This window comes from Oncorhynchus clarkii, chromosome 16 (assembly GCF_045791955.1).
Source record: "Oncorhynchus clarkii lewisi isolate Uvic-CL-2024 chromosome 16, UVic_Ocla_1.0, whole genome shotgun sequence".
In the NCBI taxonomy this organism is placed as follows: domain Eukaryota; kingdom Metazoa; phylum Chordata; class Actinopteri; order Salmoniformes; family Salmonidae; genus Oncorhynchus; species Oncorhynchus clarkii.
In genome coordinates this window covers 27,504,243-27,526,640 of record NC_092162.1, presented here as the reverse complement: position 1 = coordinate 27,526,640, position 22,398 = coordinate 27,504,243, and the positions used below count along the sequence as shown (strand labels likewise).

General features: G+C 42.6%; 1 protein-coding gene across 3 annotated transcripts in view; it reads left to right on the top strand.

Moving 5' to 3' along the window:
* The window catches only part of LOC139368289 (actin filament associated protein 1-like 2), a 134,511-nt gene that overhangs the window by 30,588 nt on the left and 81,525 nt on the right, over positions 1-22,398 (top strand). For all 3 annotated transcript variants that reach the window (XM_071107034.1, XM_071107036.1, XM_071107035.1), the window contains exons 3-4: positions 11,621-11,704; positions 13,324-13,415. In XM_071107034.1, coding sequence (XP_070963135.1) covers positions 11,621-11,704; positions 13,324-13,415 — 176 coding nt within the window. The remainder of the gene's footprint in view (positions 1-11,620; positions 11,705-13,323; positions 13,416-22,398) is intronic.

The following is a 22,398-nucleotide window of genomic DNA, read 5'->3' as shown; positions in this document are numbered from 1 at the left end:
AGCAGCCCAAGCCTACGCCAAGGCAAGTAGCACAGATCTAAGGGGGTCAGACTGTGACATGTAATGGCTGCAATTAGATCTGTGCTACTTGCCTTGGTGTAAACCACACTTTGGCGGCTCTCGTTGACTCTGCTAGCTGTGCGCATTGCTCTATCAAACGTAGATCAAGGTACATGGAAAGTATTCCCCAGGCCTCGTTCTTGCTCGAGGTAGATTTCGTTTACAAAAAAGTTCCAGAGGAGGGAGAAGCTGTCCAAGCTTTCCATCTGCCCCTCTACTTGAGCTCCTGGCAAGATTAGGTGGTCCATCTTCCCAGGGGACGAACCTTAGCTACTCAATATTGTTTGTAGATCAGTCAGTGACAATTTATCCATGGTACATCTCCATTTTTATGCTCTCGAAACATGGCCAATGACTGATCTCCCCTTCTACGAGACACTCCGATGCACTGTCACCAAACTCGAGGTCGGGTATCCTACGCCTCCCCCACCTACAAAGAAGATTAGGATGGTTGGAATCACCCCTCAGGGTAATTCCACATCCTTCCCACAATGTATACCAGCCTTCCCAGACTGTGTGTCTTCCAGGGTGGAGCCACATAAGTCACCTTCTCCGGTGACAACCTACCCCCACTTGGATATTTATGGCATGGAGTCATTGAGATGGTTCAACTCTCCTGTCGTGGAGCCTTCCCTGGTTGAACACCTCGACCCAAGGCTCGGGGAGCCGGCTGAGCCCCTCTGACCTTAACAACCAGAGTCTCCTCGGGAGTCCTGTGTCAGGTCACTCCAGCGACCCCCATCTCAAGACCCATAAGTCCCTGTGGGGTGGGTCAACACCACTGTCCCCCCAGTTCAGCTCTCTAATAAAGAGTTCCCATCACATCCAGGCCAATGGCCCGAGGTTGATAGTTCAGAATGTTTCCATTCAAAACAAGCAACCTCTTAAGGGCTACCTTGTCCAACCAGCAGGTCTGAAAAGTTATTTGTTCTTTCCACGGGACAGGTTGCCCACATGCGCAGTCCTCCCAGGGAACAGGTGACTTCTCTTGCTCCTCATCTGGAGCAGTGGCACATGTGTACAGTCTCCCCCTAGTTCCTACGCACCATAGGCCAGGGGTACAGACTACATGGGAATAGTGCAGTCCACTGCACAGGTGGAAGCATCCTGAGTCCTCAGACAAGATACCGTCTCTGTTTGCCAAGGGAGCCGCACATGTGGTGCCAAGTGAAGAACCTCACCAGGGCTTCTTCTGCTGCTATTTCTTGGTCCTCACAATCATATCAAGTAAAATTTTTTTCCTCAACAAAGTATTTTTCAGCAAACGTCTGTGCTAATTGGAAAAGACAAGCGCCGTGAGAGTTATTTAAGATCCTCTTCAAAGAGGTAGGTTTCAGATATTTTTGGAAGATGGGTAGGGACTCCGCTGTCATGACTTTAGGGGGAAGCTAGTTCCACCATTGGGGTGCCAGGACAGAAAATAGCTTTGACTGAGCTGAGAGGGGGTAGGGGTGGGAGGGCCATCGTAAGGGTGGGAGGGCCAAGAGACTTGAGGTGGCGGAACGGAGTTCTTGGGATGGGATGTAGGGTTTAAGCATAGCCTAAGGATTTACGGCACCTCAACAAGCTTCTGAAGGACAGTAGACCACAAGGATTGCCTATTCCTTGCAATGAGAGATCACAACATCCCTCACGCTAACCCACTAGAGGTCAGACGGGCTTCTGTACGCCTTCCCTCCCTTGGACCTGATTCCCCCCACTCTGGACAGTGAAAGCAAACAATCTAGCCCTAATCCTGATAGCCCCGCCACTGTTAAGGTCTACTTGGCAGCAATCTCAGCCTGCCATGTAGGATTAGGTGAGACGACGATTGGGGCTCACCCCTTTCGTTTGTTGTTTTATTTAGTGAACGCACTGTCTTATAAGATGGACAGTTGCTTGCCTTGGCCAATGCCAAGCGCGTTAGCGACCTTCATGTGCTCTCGGTTCAACCTTCATGCACTCAGTTTGCCCCCAACTATTCCAAGGTTATGATATGTCCTAATTCCGCGTTCATTCCTTGTCATTTCCATGACTCATAATAGCCTAGTCGAGCCACTGATATCTCCGTCTCAGAAATTTGTGTGCAGGCTAGTTGGGCTTTCCCTCACACCTTTGTGAGGTTCTATTGTCTGGGTGTCACTGTGCCATCCCTGGTGCACACAGTCATTGGTGCTGGAGCTGAGTAGGATGGATCAGGTTCACTAGCAAGTACACCAACACAGGCTTCTCAGGAAAAGGGCTAATGGCAATCGGGACGTTTTGCAAGTGTCCCGTAGTGAGATGTCAAATCGAGTCGACTGTTAGAGAACTATGAGTTACGGTATGCAATCCAGGTTCTGTGAAGGAGATTAGGGAAACATTTTACCAGATTGCCTCTCTTGCACGACTCGTAGAAGAGGTAGTTTGTTGAATGAGGAAACAAGAGCATTGTGGGTGCAATATATACATGTAGGGCTCACACCCACAAAGCGTCTGTTAGGCATGATTTGAATAAAGTTTCAGTAAATAGGACACGAAGGGGCGTGTCCCATAGTGAGATGTTTCCCTCATGTCTTTCAGAGAACCGGGGTTTCATACTGTAACCCATGGTTTTTTCTCCTCAGTAGTTTGTATCTCTCTCACAGAGTGGTGTGTTTCCATGTTCTGGTCTTGGGCTTCTCCTTACTTCCTCCCCTGGCTCCAAACTATCATTTTTCCAAGGCTGCTTTTATCCTCCTGGGACTTTCACTTCCTTTGAGTAGCTGCTTATAAATAGCATTCATTTCCATCCTCCAAATCTGTTTTCACTGTACCAGGAAAACATAGTCTAATTCTGCTGCTGTTATATTTCTCTCCTGATATTTATATAAAAGGAATGTCCATTACTAGAGTATTTATTACTGGGGTTACACCAAAATCATAGTCCTAGGTTTTTCTCTGTGATTCTCTTGGTACAGCCTCAATCAGATCATTGTCAAATATATATTTGAGAATGGGATCATTTTGGAAAAATAAACAGTGTTTTTTGAACTTGTTAGCAATTAATAATTATAGTTCTATGGCTAACTCATTATCCCCTTTTTATATGATATCTTCTGGATAATGACCCAAACTTGTGCATTTTTATTATCTTTTATATGTTGTTTGTTATTTTGGCCAGATCATCATTGCAAATGAGAATTGTTACCCAACTCACTAACCAGGTTGAGTACGAATTACATTTGAGATATTTTAATTAATAACCAATATCCTGATATCAAAATCATCAAGCATAACAGTTCTAATAGTTAATAATAATGGCGCCAGAGGAGTGGCTGCCGTTTACGGTCCCCTAACCAATTGTGATATTTTGTGTGTTTCTTTTGCGTGATTTGTAACTTATTTTTTCAAAATGTCTCTGCCCCCGTCTCTTATTACTGAAAAGAGCTACTAGGTATCAGGGCAGCGCCACCGTACTGGAAGATTTTTTTATTTCACGAGTCGAACGTGAAAGATTTACTTCAGACGCCCGACAAGGCCCTCATCCCCCGTCATTCGTAGGAGGAAGAGATGGGGATATCGGGACGTAGGTCTGGGTGCCTTGTAAGGAACCGACAGCGAGTGGTTACCTGCCTTTACCATCGGTCCTATTAGCCAACTTACAATCATTGGATAATGAAATGGATGAACTACGAGCACACATATCCTACCAACGGGACATTAAAAACTGTAATATCTTGTGTTTCACAGAGTTGTGGCTGAACGACGACCTGAATAACATACAGCTGCCTCCGGGAAGAAATGGGTGGTGGTCTGTGTATATTTGGAAACAACAGCTGGTGCACGAAATCTAAAGAAGTCTCAAGTTTTTTTCTCGCCTGAGGTAGAGTATCTCATGATAAGCTGTAGACCACACTATTTACCGAGACAGTTTTCATCTATATTCTTCGTAGCTGTCTATTTACCACCACAAACCGATGCTGGCACTAGGACCGCCCTCAATGAGCTGTATACGGCCATAAGCAAACAGTATAACGCTCATCCAGAGGCGGCGCTCCTAGTGGCCAAGGACTTTAATGCAAGGAACCTAAAATCCATATTTCCTAATTTCTACCAGCATGTTAAATGTGCAACCAGAGGGAAAAAAATCTCTAGACCACCTTCACTCCACACACATAGATGAGTACAAAGCACTCCCTCGCCTCCGTTTGGCAAATCTCACCATAATTCTATCCTCCTGATTCTTGCTTACAAGCAAAAACTAAAGCAGGGAGCACCAGTGACTCAGTCAATAAAAAAGTGGTCAGATGAAGCAAATGCTAAGCTACAGGACTGTTTTGCTAGCACAGACTGGAATATGTTCCGGGATTCTTCCGATAGCATTGAGGAGTACACCACATCAGATATGGCTTCATCAATAAGTGCATCGATGGCGTTATCCCCACAGTGATTGTACGTACATACCCCAACCAGAAGCCATGAATTACAGGCAATATCCGCACTGAGCTAAAGGGTAGAGCTGTCGATTTCAAGCTGTCTATAACCCGGAAGCTTATAAGAAATCCCGCTATGCCCTGCGACAAACCATCAAACAGGCAGAGTCAACACAGGACTAAGATTGAATCGTACTACACTGGCTATGATGCTCATTGGATATGGAAGGGCTTGCAAACTATTACAGACTACAAAGGGAAGCACAGCCGCGAGCTGCCCAGTGACATGAGCCTACCAGACGAGCTAAATTACTTCTATGCTCACTTCAAGTTAAGTGATACTGAAACATGCATGAGAGCATCAGCTGTTCTGGACAACTGTGTGATCACCGACTCGCCGTAGCTTATGTGAGTAAGACCTTTAAACAGGTCAACATTCACAAGACCACATGGCCAGACGGATTACCAGGATGTGGACACTGAGCATGCGCTGAACAACTGGCAAGTGTCTTCACTGACATTTTCAACCTGTCCCTGACTGAGTCTGTAATACATACATGTTTCAAGCAGACCACCATAGTCCCTGTGCCCAAGAACACGAAGGTAACCTTCTTAAATGGCTACCGGCCCATAGCACTTACGTCTGTAGCCATGAAGTGCTTTGAAATGGGGGTCATGGCTCACATCAAACACCATTATCCCAGAATCCTTAGCCCCAATCCATTTTGCTTACCGCCCCAACAGATCCAATCTCTATTGCATTCCACACTGCAAAAGGAACACATATGTGATAATGCTATTCATTAACTGCAGCTCAGCATTCAACACCATAGTGCCCTCAAAACTCATCAATAAGCTAAGGACCCTGGGACAGAAACACCTCCCACGCTGATCCTCAACACGGGGGCCCCTCAGGGGTGTGGACTCAGTCCCCTCCTGTATTCCCTGGTCAACAACCTCTCCCTCAACTTGATCAAGTCAAAGGAGATGATTGTGGACTACAGGAGAACATAGCATGCCCCCATTCTCATCGACGGGGCTGCAGTGGAGCAGGTTGAGGGCTTCAAGTTCATTGGTGTCCACATCACCAACAAACTAACATGGTCCAAACACACCAAGACAGTTGTGAAGAGGTCACGACAAAGCCTATTCCCCCTCAGGAGACTGAAAAGATTTGGCATGGGTCCTCAGATCCTCAAAAAGTTCTACAGCTGCACCATCGAGAGCATCCTGACGTGTTCCATCAATGCCTGATGTGGCAACTGCTCGGCCTCCGATCGCAAGGCACTACAGAGGGTTGTGCGTACGGCCCAGTACATTACTGGAGCCAATCTTCCTGCCATCCAGGACCTCTATACCAGGCGGTGTTAGGGGAAGTTCCTAAAAATGGTAAAAGACACCAGCCACCCTAGTCGTAGACTGTTCTCTCTGCTACCGCACGACAAGCAGTACCGGAGCACCAAGTATAGGTCCAAAACGCTTCTTAACAGCTTCTACCCTCAAGCCATAAGACTCCTGAACAGCTAATTAAATGGCTACTCAAACTATTTGCATTGCCTCCCTCCCTCTTTTACACTGCTGCTACTCTCTGTTTATTATCTATGCATAGTCACTTTAACTCTACCTACAACTACATGTTACCTCAATTACCTCGACTAACCTGTACCCTCGCACATTGACTCTGTACTGGTACCCCCTGTATATAGCCTTGCTATTGTTATTTTACTGCTGCTCTTTAATTATTTTTTACTTAACATTTATGTTTATTAACTGCATTGTTGGTTAAGGACTTGTAAGTAAGCATTTCACTGTTGTATTCGGCGCATGTGACAAGTACAATTTGATTTGATTTTCTAGAACATTCACAAAACAGGCTACACTCTTAGAATTAAGGTTGACTTGAGGATCCCTGGAGATCCTCAAGGAGCCCTGGACTTTCTCAAGGAACCATTGCTAGTCAATGACATCATATTTGCACCTTTGGTTAGTTGAGGGTTCTTGGGGGATCATTTAATGGTTCAATGTAGCAAAGGGTTCTTGGAGGAACCTTTTCGGTGGCGTTTTAAGAGCATTTTGGATTCATTTTGCCTTTGGATTTGCCTGTCAGACTCAGCAATGGAGCCAAGGACTGAAGTAGCTTGTCTAACTGTAATTAAATTGAATTTCTAAATGGAATTTCCTGGCTTTTTGTTAGCAGTTGAAGTTTATTTATAGTAAAGTGTATATATTGCATATGTCAGAAGACTGAAGGCGTGGCTAATTGGGGGCATGGCTTTCAAGTTATTTTAGGCCATCCGTGAGAGTAATTGTCATTCCTGTTCATGTGTGCAGTTGTATAGTCATTAAAGGTTACAATCATTGATATATCTATGATTGACCTATTTCCACCTCCAGTTATCTGCCTGCTGACTTGAAATTCAACAGAAAAATATCCATTCACTACTCCTATAAACAAATGCTTTGCCAACCACGCTCCTCCCCTCCACAAAGTCGACCAATCAAAGATGGAAGCAATGGATAGAAGAGAGCTGTCCCATCAAGACCAAGCTACATACTACTTAAAGGTTAAAGGCTGACATAATGTGAAGTTAAAGGGCAAAGTAGTATTCCATTACAATAGTCACCATTTTGTTACAATATATTATTGATAGTTATTATGATATTAAAATACTAATGTAATGCATTTACTATAATAATAACAATAATAATCATGTCAATGACAGTAATAATATATTACAATTAAGGTTCAAATTTGAACCTCTCTCCTCACAAAATAAGTTCCTGTTTGAACCTTTACAAATGTGTATTTTTCTAGAGGGGTTCCTCGAGGAACCTTTTTGATTCGAAAAGGTTCACCCACAGTGACATCATCATTTTGAATCCCAAAAGGTTCTTCGAGGCTCCTTTTCTTCTGAGTGTACACTGCAATAGCCAAAACCGACTATCCCCGTCTCAAAAAACCCTTATCGTATACTTTGTATGTGACTCTTTCTCCTCAGAGCCCCCGCAGACACTCGTGTTGTACAAAGCATTTGACAACTGATGTACAATGCATTTGACATTGATTGTGATTAGGGCTGTGGCGGTCACACAATTTTGTTAGCTGGTGATTGTCAAGCAAATAACTGTTGATCTCACTGTAATTTGAACGTTTATTAACATAAAAACATTTAGCATCTCCAGGCTTCCACACATAGCCTACAAGCTATTTTAAAAAGTTGAATAAATCTATGTAATATAGCCTACACCTTCACAATAAATCCATGATTTATTTTAGACGGGTCTGAAGAAGCATCATTTGAAGAAAATGTAGTCTATTTCAGAAGAAAATAATAGTATACTCTTGAGTTGTCCTGATGTGGCAATGTCAAATAGCTGTGGGCTACACAAGTTCATTTAGCTGACAAGATTAGCTTATTAGTCCATGGCATTATTTTATATTATTTTATTATTTTATAGTATGAAGAATACAATTGAACAAATAATATAAATATTTTCTCCAAACGATTTGAGGGAGTACGCAGATGCGGCTATTCTGTGTTGAGTGGTTAACAAAGAAATTGTTTCACTTATATGCTCAATTTAGAGTTATTGATGTAACTTTAGTTGTTCTACAAACATTGGGCTATATGTTTGGATTTTTAATACATTGTAAGGCTGCATGATGAGACTCTAGTGATGATTTGAAAAAAGTCGCTTGAAAGGCATGAGCTCTGCTTAGTTTTTTTTTGCGCATGTTTTACACACTCCAAAAGTCTCTCATTCACAATTTGACAAGCATTTGATAATGCCTCGAATTTCATGGCGGCATTCCCTTTGTGGCTTTAATACACCCTAAAAAAATTCTTGCCTTTTGCGGCCCGAAGTGCTGTGTTGTGCCCTTCTCCCTGAGTGTGCTGCGCAATCCGAAGCGTCTTTTCACTCACACGGCTCTCTGTCACATGATCAGGTCTTTCTCACAGGCTACAAGTTAAGACAGACACATCGGCGACGCAACTGAGCGTGTCCTTATTAAATTCCAAGGTGCATATTGAAGATATTGGAAGAACTGTCCACATTTACTTTTCGTCAGCCAACAAGATGTTTAGGCCTAACGAACAGCAAAAGCACGAGCCTATATCAACCTACTATCCCCCATAGTACAAAAGTTCACATGTTCTATTCTGTGCGAGAAATAAATATTCCAAACATAGTCTGGGACAGTTGTGGGATGCGATAGATCCCAAATGAATACAACCACTAGCATAAAAAAAACAGATCAGAAAGTTTAGCTTAAAATTTTTATAAATTCTTAGGCTATTTCCTCACATTATAAGCGCAGCAATGCACACATGGTAGTAGGCTATAAGCACAAATATTCCATTAGAGGAAAACACCATTATCAAAAGTTACCGCAAATGCAATTATGCATGTAATGCTTTTATTATAAAGGTGCATTTGATAGTGATCTTCCCCAAACTAGAAACTCTTTTTATATATGCCAGTTAGGCTCTACATCCCTTGTAAAGTAGATTAATGTGTTTAACTTTAAGAAGTTATTTGGCCACTTTAGTTGTGATACAAACCTTATTAAAACATACAGGCCTATGGGCTAGGCTACATGAGGTGTGCAACTATGATTCCAACAAAAAGGCATGGTTTCTTATGCTGGGCATCATTCACAAGTGTTAATATGTCATTCACAAGTGATAGGATAATATTGTCACCCATCAGACTATGTTTGATTTAATCTTGTCTTTCCATTTACTAAATAATATATGTGTGAAATTTGTTTTGATTTAGAATTGACCATTATCATGCACCTGTATTGTAACAGGGGCAGTGGGGAAAAATACATGCCATCTATGCATTTAAATAGCGAATGGAGGATGCTTTTTTCCAGAGTTTATTTTCATGCCAGCCAGGTAGGCTGTTCTCCTACGTCTCTCCCCCCCGAGGGAGTACGATGGAGCGGCTGCTGGGTGCCAGGGATTTTTGCTCCAGCTGGAGCTCTACCTGGCTACCGTGCGTCCGGCTCCCTCGGGTGAGGAGAGTGTGAGCCTCCTCGTCTCCTGTTTAACGGGCAGGGCCCTGGACTGGGCTAACGCAGTATGGAACAGTCCAGACTCAGCTCGGGACAACTACCTGGAGTTCACCCGCCGTTTCCGAGCAGTGTTCGATCATCCACCGGAGGGTAAAGCGGCGGGTGAGCGACTGTTCCACCTCAGACAGGAGACGAGGAGCGCGCAGGACTTCGCGTTGGAGTTTAGGACCCTAGCTGCTGGTGCTGGGTGGAATGACAGGGCCCTGATGGACCATTACCGGTGTAGTCTCCGGGAGGACGTCCGCCGGGAGCTGGCTTGCAGGGACACAACTCTCTCCCTGGATGAACTAATAGACATGTCTATTCGATTGGACAACCTGCTAGCTGCCCGCGGGCGTTCAGAAGGGGTCCTGTTAATTCCACCGTCCAGCTCTCCCACTCCCACTCCGATGGAGTTGGGAGGAGCTGCTTCTAGGGGGATCAGAGGGGGCTCCTCCTGCTCCTATTGTGGACGGAGAGGACACACTTCGGACCGGTGTTGGAGGAGTCCCTCTGGGAGTCGAGATGGTCGGCAGAGCGCTCCTCGGCCACCCCAGGTGAGTAAGCACCAAACTCACCCAGAGCTCCCTGTTGGTCACATGTTTTTGTTAGTTTTTTTCCCTGCATTTTTCCCCTCTCTTCAGCATAAGGCGCTAGTCGATTCAGGCGCAGCTGTGAGTTTTATGGATCGTGGACTCGCCCGTAAATTGGGTATTCCGTTAGTGCAGATAGACCCACCTGTCCCCGTGCACTCCTTAGATAGCCGACCGCTAGGGTCAGGGCTGGTCAGGGAGGCCACGATTCCGCTGGACATGGTAACGCAGGGGAATCATAGGGAGAGGATCAGTTTCTACCTTATTGATTCACCTGGGTTTCCGGTGGTGTTGGGGGTTCCCTGGCTGGTTGTAAATATAAGCAATGCGCTTAATATTAGGAACGTTGAGAAATAAATATAGTAGGCCTAGCCTATAGAAAGCTGATGGGATCCTCTTTTTAATAGATGCCATCACTCTGTTTTCTCCCCCAATTGCATAGCCTATAGAAATGTTGCGCATCCGGAGCTCATATGGTGTTTGATTAGATTTCTGAATACATTTGCATTGATGTCAGAGTGATTTAGAGGGACAATATAGTGCTGAGTACCAAGCAGTTAGCAAGTTTGGTAGGCTACTAATGACTAGCAGCAGCATCAGAGCTCAGAGACGTCTAATTACCGTGGTACTAAACGGTCATGTTGAATTTGACTGCCTTCATGACTCGTGACCGCCGGTGTGGTGGTAATAGTCACCGCAACAGCCCTATTTGTGATACTATTGTTAATATTTTTCTGATACAGAAATACTTCCACAACTGTTGTACTGTCTCCACACAAAACTTTTGTAGTTATTTGTTTGGGCAGAAAAACTATCTTGTTGTATCACTACATGTTTGCCAAATCTGTTGTACTGCAATTGTACAACTTGAGTGTGTACAGGGCCATAGTGTAGTCTTTACATGATGTGTAACCCTTAATCCAAACAGATGTAGTAGGATCAGAAAGTGTAAGTCAGGCCTGTGATCTTTACAACCTTCAAAAAGAGGGGAAGTTTCTGACTCATGTCTGATAAATGCACCATGAGCGTGCATGGGAATAATAACCTTTTAAAACATTTTTTTTTATCTCTGTTTATCCATAGGTTTTGATCTCACTAGAATGTATATTTGTTCAGGGTGAATTTTGGAATGTTGTTATATAGTAGAAATGTTGATAGACTATGAGTGTATTAATCTCAATAGTAATTTATTAATCTAAGTAATTTATAAAAAATGGTTGTGAATATAGGTTTTGATCTCACTAGAATGTATATTTGTTAATGGTGAATTTTGGAATGTTGTTATATAGTAGAAATATTGATAGACTATCAGTGTATTAATCACAGTAATTGATTAAAACTTTGTTGTGAATCTTATTTTATTTTGAGTTTCACCTCTGACTTCCCTGGGCTGCCACAATGTACAGTATCATAGCATGATTCTGTTCATTCAAAACTTAATTCTGAAGTAGGTTGTATCAGCAGCATTCATAATGAAGTATATTTCTCATGTTGATTGATGTTACTGTTTTCTCTCAACTGCTATGTTTCAGGTGGTGGTGGTGGTGGTGATGAGGAGTACATCTACATGAACAAAGTCATTGTGACTGGGCAGGGTCAGGACAAAGCTGACAGAGGTGAGAGTTCAAAGGTTGTTTCCTACAAGGTGGAACCTGCTTGATGGTGTAGCACTCTGTACTTGTTTGGTTCATACATTATAAATTAGTATTATTGAGGCTTTACATACTTTCATAATCCAATATTTGAGGTGCACTTAATTTAGCTTGAATTTTGCACTTTTGGTATTTGACCTACGTATTTGAACCCAGGTCTGGCTTTAACTCAAGTCACAGTCCCTCACAAATAAGAGTAACATAGAATAAAATTGCTTAATGTCAATCAATAAACCAAGTTTCGCTGTGAAAACCCAGAATTATGCACGTAAAACACAGTCACAGTTGTTTTGTTGGGACTGTGCTCTTCTTAAACCACTGGAAAATTGTATTGCTGCTCATATCAGGTTCACCATTCAATCACAGGTTTTATGTGCTTGATAGGCTACATCACACTTTCCACAGGTGAGACTAAACAAAGTTTCCAACAGTAGCTGTCAGTGGTGTTTAGGAGTGTGAAAACATCCTTTCCACACCATTCCCCCTCCCCCACACACACTCGTTTCCTGTGTATTTCTCAGTAGTTCTTTCTTTGTCCCCCCTCTCAAACCCACCACCTGAGGCGAGCCATTTCGTTTGGACTGTGATAAAAAATGAGCAGACCAAACACTAGACTTAACCATACCGAAGGCTAGTAAAGCCACAGGCTTTTTTTTTTATAGCCACCCCAAGTACAAGGGTGTTCTCAGATCAAAAAGATGTCATGCATCTAGACCATTTTCTTTATTTGAATGGAGGGGTTGGGAAGGGTGTTTATTATAACAGAGACTAAAGACTGCATATGTATGGAAACATTGAGATCCTTTTTTTTGAAGGACACAAAAGGGAATACCTGTCATGTTGGGTGTCTTGTCTAACTTGCATCTCATGTACCTACATGGCTAGACAGAAAGCCTTTCTTTCAACCAACTGTTTTGAAACTCAATATGAGGGTTTGAATGTGTTTATGTCAACAGCATAGTGATTTAGTGATAACAGCCAGATGTATTGAATTTGTGAGCTCTGCAGAGTTGTTTAAATGTAATTTCTGTAACTTTCAGTGACTCCTGTGAATTTACGACTAGAGGTGTCCAATATAAAGCACTCTGCTTGGGTTCCTATGACAACCCAGATGTCTACATGCTGAGAGGTGGAATGTCTGTCGAGAGGGGAAGACTGCTGTTTTGGCATGTGCATACAGTAGCTTAGAGACAAGGACCCACTGTCATAATGAACAGAGAAATAGGCAAATAACTATTAGGCAAACGTGAGGCAAAATGTTAACATTGTTATTTTGGCTAGAAGGCTAATGTAACTAGCATGCATCACCCAGGTGTATCTTACACATTGGTGTTTAAGAAGGAAGGTTATATAGTTCAATATAAATTACAAAGAGGACGACAATCCCATGTATAAAGTAAAGTCCTTTAAGACCTAGTGAAAAAGATTAAGGCCTTACAAAAGGCGTGTTGTTTTTATCCTGATTTTAATATTATGATTCTCTTAGGCAGTATTCTTCTTTGCATTTGTGAAATGACTATCTTCCTTTTGATGGCCATAGTTGATTTTCATCAAATGTCCTTATTTTGTGTCAAAATGACCAGACAACACACCAGATGCCCTGGCCAATGGGAGAGCAGGAAAACATGTCCCTGCCCCACAGAAGAGTCTTCCAGACTTGCCACCACCTAGAACAGTGAGTGATGTTCATTTATCTTACTACACCTTTCCAAATTACACCTAACATCCATGCTAGGACATCCATGAGTATTGAGAAATCGTTCTTTGCATATTGAACCATACAGACTTTAATGGGGTGTGCCGCAAGACTCCATTTTGGCGCCTCTTATCTTTTGATGATACATTTCAGTTATAGATTTTTTTTTTTTTACATAGAATATAATACAACTTTTAAAAATAATAATATACACACCATGTGTTTTACCTTGTGTAGGACTACGATTAACATCAAATACTAACGTAACTCACTTGCTAGCATAACTGTTAAGCATCTTTGGCCTCATCCATTTCTAGCCTGGTTTTTCTCACATTCATTTGGTCGTTGTAGCACAGCCATGTTTTTTCCCGTAACTATAAATCCCAGGCCTGCAGTACCATTATTAATCAAGGCTTTAATATGTGTTGTAATCACCCACAGAAACAGGTATTTTATCCTTATACAATTGGATTATTTGTGTGGAAATGAGTGTGTGAGACTTGAGAGGACTGATGTGTTTAATGTTGACTGGGGAGGCTAGGGGTCTCCTGAATTAGCACTGTGTGAGATTGGAAGGGTCACAGACAGACAGTAGGGTGGGATTATAGCTTTCCTTCTGAGTCTTTGAACTCCACACGTACACACACACACACACACACACACACAGAGAGACACACCCAGCACTGTTTTCTTATTAGCAACATCTGCTGTTGCTGTGGTTTGAGAGCTGTTTTGGTGGCTGGATAGGAGCTCAGTAATGTTTTTCCCCCTGTTCTCCATGAAACAACACATTTCCTCACACAGCTCAAAACAAAATCTCTTCAGCACTTTACCCCAACTTGGCCAACGCACCGCTGTGTGGAAGGGCACATCTTGATGTTCTGAATGAACCTCGCCAAGAAATTACTGAAACTGAATGGTGGTTCAAGCCCTTAGCCCTGATGAAGTTTACTGTTTTTGTTACAGTTCCCCGTCCTTAGTACTTTACCACAAAGTGCCTCCTGATGTATAATACAGTAGTAATATGTTGTCAGCTCGTCGGGGCAATTCTCCTCCTGCATCTTCTCTCACATCCTCCCAACCAATCCGCTCCTCCCATATAAGGTTCCGCATCTGTTGTCAGTCCAGTAAGTTTTTCCCATTGTAACTTGGTCATTTACACATTTCTCAACTTATTGAAAAATGATTTCTTATGGTCGTGCCGTGCCATGCATTGATTTAACACCCAAGAGCTCTTCACTAACGAATCCCTCCCAGGCATGAAAATTGACATTCTGAGCAGTGTCTGTAGCAACCATGCTCTCGTCAACAGCAATGTTGTAACCTACAAAGTATTTAGCTTTTTCAGCGAGCTGCTCTTGTAGATCGTTGGCTAGCTCATCCACGCAATCTGCCACTGTATTTCTCCTAAGGCTGACATTTGCAGATGCTTGCGTTTTTTTCTGGGCCCACTACTTTGCTAACTTTATCCATGCACTGCTTCATAAAATCACCTTTGGTGTATGGTCAGCCTGATTTAGCTATTTCATTCTAGGTAGAATCTGGCCTATACTGCTGCATCACTCTGTGATTTTGGCTTTGAAAACATAGTCTGCTGTTGTACAAGGCCCTTATTTAACTCTGCCACTTTCTGTAGCCTCTGATGTCTATTCAAGTCAGTGTTTTGTCCCATAATTGCACCTTATGTTAAATTCTTTCATTACGGCCACAGTCTTTTGGCAAACGATGGTCCACAAACAAGTACTCGATCTCCCAACTGTCGTGAAATTCCCTGCCTTCGCTGTCAACTTACCTTCTTTTTGCAATCTTCTGGCTTGCTGGCTGGCTAGCTGGCTGGCTGGCTGGCTGGCTGGCTGGCTAGTTATTTTTGATGATGTGGGACATAAAACAGTTGGGCTGCTGCTGAACTGTTAGTGAAAATATGATACAACCCACTGGCTGTCTCATGGGTGTGTACACTCTTATAAAGGATTATTTGCAGAGGGATAGATAGGGTTCTACCATTTTTTCTACCGTTTTCATCTGAAGAAACCTTTTTGGAAGAAAGGGTTATTTGAAGATTCTTTGGGAGGCAAGAGTGGTTCTACATAAGAACCCTTCTGAATAAGAGTGTTTAATTGCCGTGTTTAATTGTTTAATTGCTATATTGTAATTATTTTGCCACTATGGCCTATTTATTGCCTTTACCTCCCTTATCCTACCTCATTTGCACACACTGTATTTGCTCATTTGCACACACCTTTTCTATTTTATTATAGACTATATGTTTGTTTATTCCATGTGTAACTCTTGTGTTGTTGTTTGTGTTTCACTGCTTTGCTTTAAATTGGCCAGGTCACAGTTGTAAATGAGAACTTGTTCTCAACTTGCCTACCTGGTTAAATAAAGGTGAAATAAAAAAGAATATGCTTTTTTATTGTAATTATTTCAATTTATTTTAAAGAGTCTGAGAATTTGTGTTTACCTCAGCGTTTAAACTTTAACATGAGGAGTTTGTGGAATCTGAAGTCTAAAAAGATAGGTGTGTGGGAATATTTGTGCATGTATCTGGTTTTCCCTTAGTTCCATTTAACATATACAGTACTGACATAGAAATCATGACAAAGATATTAACTGTCTTTCGAATGTTGTGATTTTATTCAGAAGAGAGAATGCGTGAACCAGCAGTGTACCATACAGGGCTGTGTGAACCAGCAGTGTATGGTACACTGCAAATTGGCCAGTTTTACCTAGGGTTTATATTGACAAAACAAAGGAGCTAATCGTGGACTTCCAGAAACAGCAGAGGGAGCACACTCCTATCCACATCGACGGGACCGCAGTGGAGCAGGTGGAAAGCTTCAAGTTCCTCGGCGTACACATCACTGACGATCTGAAATGGTCTACCCACACAGACAGTGTGGTAAAGAAGGTGCAACAGTGCTTCTTCAACCTTAGGAGGCTGAAGATTTGTAGCTTGGCACCTAAAACCCTCACACACTTTTACAGATGCACAATTGAGAGGATCCTGTCGGGCTGTATCACTGCCTGGTTCGGTAACCTGCAACCGCAGGGCTCTCCAGAGGGTAGTGCAGTCTGCCCGAAGCATCACTGGGGGCAAACTACCTGACCTACAGGACACCTACAGTACCCTATGTCACAGGAAGGCCAAAAAGATCATCAAGGACAACAACCACCCTAGCCACTGCCTGTTCACCCCGCTGTCATCCGAAAGGCAAGGTCAGTACAGGTGAATCAAAGCTGGGACCGAGAGACTGAAAAACAGCTTCCAAAAAAGTGTTAAACAAATCTAAATATATTTGAGATTCTTCAAAGTAGCCACCCTTTCCTTGATGACAGCTTTGCACACTCATGGCATTCTCTCAACCAGGGTTCAATTCTTGGACTGACTCTCTTCTCTGTATACATCAATAATGTCGCTCTTGCTGATGGTGAGTCTCTGATCCACCTCTACGCAGACGACACCATTCTGTATACTTCTGGCCCTTCTTTGGACACTGTGTTAACAACCCTCCAGGCAAGCTTCAATGCCATACAACTCTCCTTCCGTGGCCTCCAATTGCTCTTAAATACAAGTAAAACGAAATCTATGCTCTTCAACCGATCGCTGCCTGCACCTGCCTGCCTGTCCAACATCACTACTCTGGACGGCTCTGACTTAGAATACGTGGACAAATACAAATACCTAGGTGTCTGGTTAGACTGTAAACTCTCTTTCCAGACCCACATCAAACATCTCCAATCCAAAGTTAAATCTAGAATTGGCTTCCTATTTCGCAACAAAGCATCCTTCACTCATGCTGCCAAACATACCCTTGTACAACTGACCATCCTACCAATCCTCGACTTTGGCGATGTCATTTAGAAAATAGCCTCCAATACCCTACTCAACAAATTGGATGCAGTCTATCACAGTGCCATCCGTTTTGTCACCAAAGCCCCATATACTACCCACCATTGCGACCTGTATGCTCTCGTTGGCTGGCCTTCGCTTCATACTCGTCGCCAAACCCACTGGCTCCATGTCATCTACAAGACCCTGCTAGGTAAAGTCCCCCCTTATCTCAGCTCGCTGGTCACCATAGCAGCACCCACCTGTAGCACGCGCTCCAGCAGGTATATCTCTCTGGTCACCCCCAAAACCAATTCTTCCTTTGGCCGCCTCTCCTTCCAGTTCTCTGCTGCCAATGACTGGAACGAACTACAAAATCTCTGAAACTGGAAACACTCAACAACATCTCCCTCACTAGCTTTAAGCACCAGCTGTCAGAGCAGCTCACAGATTACTGCACCTGTACATAGCCCACCTATAATTTAGCCCAAACAACTACCTCTTTCCCTACTGTATTTATTTTATTTTATTTTATTTATTTATTTAGCTCCTTTGCACCCCATTATTTTTATTTGCACATTCTTCCACTGCAAATCTACCATTCCAGTGTTTTACTCGCTATATTGTATTTACTTTGCCACCATGGTGTCACGCCCTGGTCTTAGTATTTTGTGTTTTCTTTATTAATTTGGTCAGGCCAGGGTGTGACATGGGTTTTGTGTGTGTGGTATGTTTTGTCTTGGGGTTTTTGTTAGGTAGTGGGTTTGTATTATAGTAGGGGTTTCTAGCATAGTCTATGGCTGTCTGGAGTGGGTCTCAATCAGAGGCAGGTGTTTATCGTTGTCTCTGATTGGAACCATATTTAGGCAGCCATATTCTTTGAGCGTTTCGTGGGTGATTGTTCCTGTCTCTGTGTTTCTTTGCACCAGATAGGCTGTATAGGTTTTTGCGTTACGTTTCTTGTTTTGTATTGTTCGTGTTTATTTCGTTATTAAACATGTATCAAGAATACCACGCTGCATTTTGGTCCGACTCTCCTTCACTGCAAGAAAACCGTAACACATGGCCTTTTTTTTTGCCTTTACCTCACCTCATTTGCTCACATCGTAAATAGACTTGTTTCTACTGTATTATTGACTGTATGTTTGTTTTACTCCATGTGTAACTCTGTGTTGTTGTATTTGTCGAACTGCTTTGCTTTATCTTGGCCAGGTCGCAATTGTAAATGAGAACTTGTTCTCAACTTGCCTACCTGGTTAAATAAAGGTGAAATACATACATTTTTAAATAACATGGTATTATTTCATTGTAATAGCTACTGTAAATTGAACAGTGCAGTTAGATTAACAATAATTTAATATTTCTGACAATATCAGATATGTCTATGTCCTGGGAAATCTTATTGTTACTTACAACCTCATGCTAATTGCATTAGAATACTTCAGCTCAACCGTCCCGCAGGGGACCCACCAATCCTGAAGAAGTTTTTTAAGGAGTTCCCACATATGCTGAGCACTTGTTTGCTTTTTTCCTTCACTCTGCGGTCCAAGTCATCCCAAACCATCTCAATTGAGTTGAAGTTGGGTGATTGTGGAGGCCAGGTCATCTGATGCAGCACTCCATCACTCGCCTTCTTGGTCAAATAGCCCTTACACAGCCTGGAGGTGTGTTGGGTCATTGTCCGGTTGAAAAACAAATGACAGTCCCACTAAGAGCAATACAAATGGGATGGAGTATCGCTGCAGAATGCTGTGGAGGCTATGCTGGTTAAGTGTGCCTTGAATTCTAAGTAAATCACTGACAATGTCACCAGCAAAGCACCCCTACACCATCACACCTCCTCCTTCATGCTTCACTGTGGGAACCACACATGCAGAGCTCATCCGCTCACCTACTCGGTGTCTCACAAAGACAAATCACAAATTTGGACTAATCAGACCAAAGGACAGATTTGCACCTGGTAATGTCCATTGATCGTGTTTCTTGGCCCAAGCAAGTCTCTTCTTATTATCGCTGTCCTTAAGTTGTGGTTTCTTTGCAGCAATTTGACCATGAAGGCCTTATTCACGCAGTCTCTTCTGAACAGTTGATGTTGAGATGTGTCTGTTACTTAAACTCTGCGAACCATTTATTTTGCCTTCAATTTCTGAGGCTGGTAACTAATGAACTTATCCTCTGCAGCAGATGTAACTCTGGTTCTTCCCTTCCTGTGACAGTCCTCATGAGAGCCAGTTTCATCGTAGAACTTGACGGTTTTTGTGACAGCACTTGAAGAAACGTTCAAAGTTCTTCAAATGTTTTGCATTGACTGACAGCACTTGAAGAAACGTTCAAAGTTCTTCAAATGTTTTGCATTGACTGACCTTCATGTCTTAAAGTAATGATGGACTGTCATTTCTCTTTGCTTATTTGAGCTGTTCTTGCCATATGGATTTGGTCTTTTACCAAATAGGGCTAGCTTCTGTATACCACCCCTACATTGTCACAACACAACTGATTGTCTCAAACGCATAAACACATTAATTTTTAACAAGGCACACCTGTTAATTGAAATACATTCCAGGTGACTACCTCATGACGCTGGTTGAGAGAATGCCAAGTTTGTGCAAGGCTGTCATCAAGGCAAAGGGTGGCTACTTTGAAGAATCTCAAATATAAAATATATTTTGATTTGTTTCACACTTTTTTGGTTACTACATGATTCTATGTGTAATTTCATAGTTTTGATGTCTTCACTGTTAATAATAATAACAATAAAGAAAAACCCTTGAATGAGCAGAGGTGGCCAAACTTTTAACTGCTCCTAAAATACAAAATCAAATAGCTAAAAGATCCTTGGTATGAATTTCATAAAACAATTCCATATAGCTTAGCTTAGACCCTTCCCCACCCCCCGTTTAGACAGGGCTTAGACTCTCATGTGTTAAAAGGTAGGTTATTTTTCACAAGGATTTCCACACCTCTACTTCTGTAAATTATGAGAAAATAACTTGTCCAAACACCCCTTGTTGCAATTTCAGATGCTCCTTATCCAAATGAATTTCTTGCAACAGACCAATATCAATATAGATGTTTTTAAGAGTACTTTTTTCCTCAAGTGCCTTTATTTTAGTGTCCATTGATGTAGCCAAGGTTTCCATAGTAACAATTCTTCCTTCCACCTTAACAACATACTTGCAACCTGTAGTTCGGCTGAATGGCCTACTATTGCTTCCAAGACAGTTGCTATCTTTGACATCAATCACCTTAATAATGTTGTCAGTCATCTTTTGGATCACTTGAGCCATTGTACCTGGCTCCACAATTCTGTCAACCTCGCTAGCTAGCTCATTCTGCACATCTACAGTCGTGGCCAAAGGTTTTGAGAATGACACAAATATTAATTTCAACAAAGTTTGCTGCTTCAGTGTCTTTAGATATTGTTTGTCAGATGTTACTATGGAATACTGAAGTATAATTACAAGCATTTCATAAGTGTTAACGGCTTTTATTAACAATTACATGAATTTGATGCAGAGTCAATATTTGCAGTGTTGACCCTTCTTTTTCAAGACCTCTGCAATCCACCTTGGCATGCTGTCAATTAACTTCTGGACCACATCCTGACTGATGGCTGCCCATTCTTGCATAATCAATGCTTGGAGTTTGCCAGATCTTTGTTTTTGTTTGTTTGTCCACCCGATTGACCATAAGTTCTCAATGGGATTAAGGTCTGGAGAGTTTCCTCGCCATGGACCCAAAATATCGATGTTTTGTTCCCCGAGCCACTTAGTTATCACTGTTGCCTTATGGCAAGGTGCTCCATCATGCTGGGAAAGGCATTGTTCGTCACCAAACTGTTCCTGGATGGTTGGGAGAAGTTGCTCTCGGAGGATGTGTTGGTACCATTCTTTATTCATGGCTGTGTTCTTAGGCAAAATTGTGAGTGAGCCCACTCCCTTGGCTGAGAAGCAACCCCACACATGAATGGTCTCAGGATGCTTTACTGTTGGCATGACACAGGACTGATGGTAGCGTTCACCTTGTCTTCTCCGGACAAGCTTTTTTCCAGATTCCCCAAACAATCGGAAAGGGGATTCATCAGATAAAATTACTTTACCCCAGTCCTCAGCAGTCCAATCCCTGTACCTTTTGCAGAATATCAGTCTGTCCCTGATGTTTTTCCTGGAGAGAATTGGCTTCTTTGCTGCCCTTCTTGACACCACGCTATCCCGCAAAAGCGTGCAGATGCACTCACACCTGCCTGCTGCCATTCCTTACTGGTACTGGTGGTACTGGTGGTGCCCCGATCCCGCAGCTGAATCAACTTTAGGAGATGGTCCTGCCGCTTGCTGGACTTTCTTCGGCGCCCTGAAGCCTTCTTCACAACAATTGAACCGCTCTCCTTGAAGTGCTTGATGATCCAATAAATTGTTGATTTCCTTGCCTGTGAAGCCCTTTTTGTGCAAAGCAATGGTGACGGCATGTGTTTCCTTGCAGGTAACCATGGTTGACAGAGGAAGAACAATGATTCCAAGCACCACCCTCCTTTTGAAGCTTCCAGTCTGTTATTCAAACTCAATCAGCATGACAGTGATATCCATCCTTGTCCTCGTCAACACTCACACCTGTGTTAATGAGAGAATCACTGACATGATGTCAGCTGGTTCTTTTGTGGCAGGGTTGAAATGCAGTGGAAATATTTTTGGGGGATTCAGTTAATTTGCATGGCAGAGAGGAACTTTGCAATTAACTAACATCACACTGAATTCATACATTTTAGGTAATTCTAATTGTAAAGTCATGTCTTTCTACTCAATACCAAAACTAATTTTACCAATCTGGAAGGTAAAGTCGTTAAAGTATTCAATAACGTCTGTAGCCATGAAGTGCTTTGAAAGGCGGGTCATGGCTCACTTCAACACCATTATCCCAGAAACTCTAGACCCATTCCAATTTGCATACCGCCCCAACAGATCCACATATGATGCAAAATCTACTGCACTCCACACTGCTGTTTCACACCTGGACAAAAGGAACACCTATGTGAGAATGCTATTCGTAGACTACAGCTCAGCGTTCAACACAATAGTGTCCTCAAAGCTCATCACTAAGCTACGGACCCTGGGACTAAACACCTTCCTCTGCAAC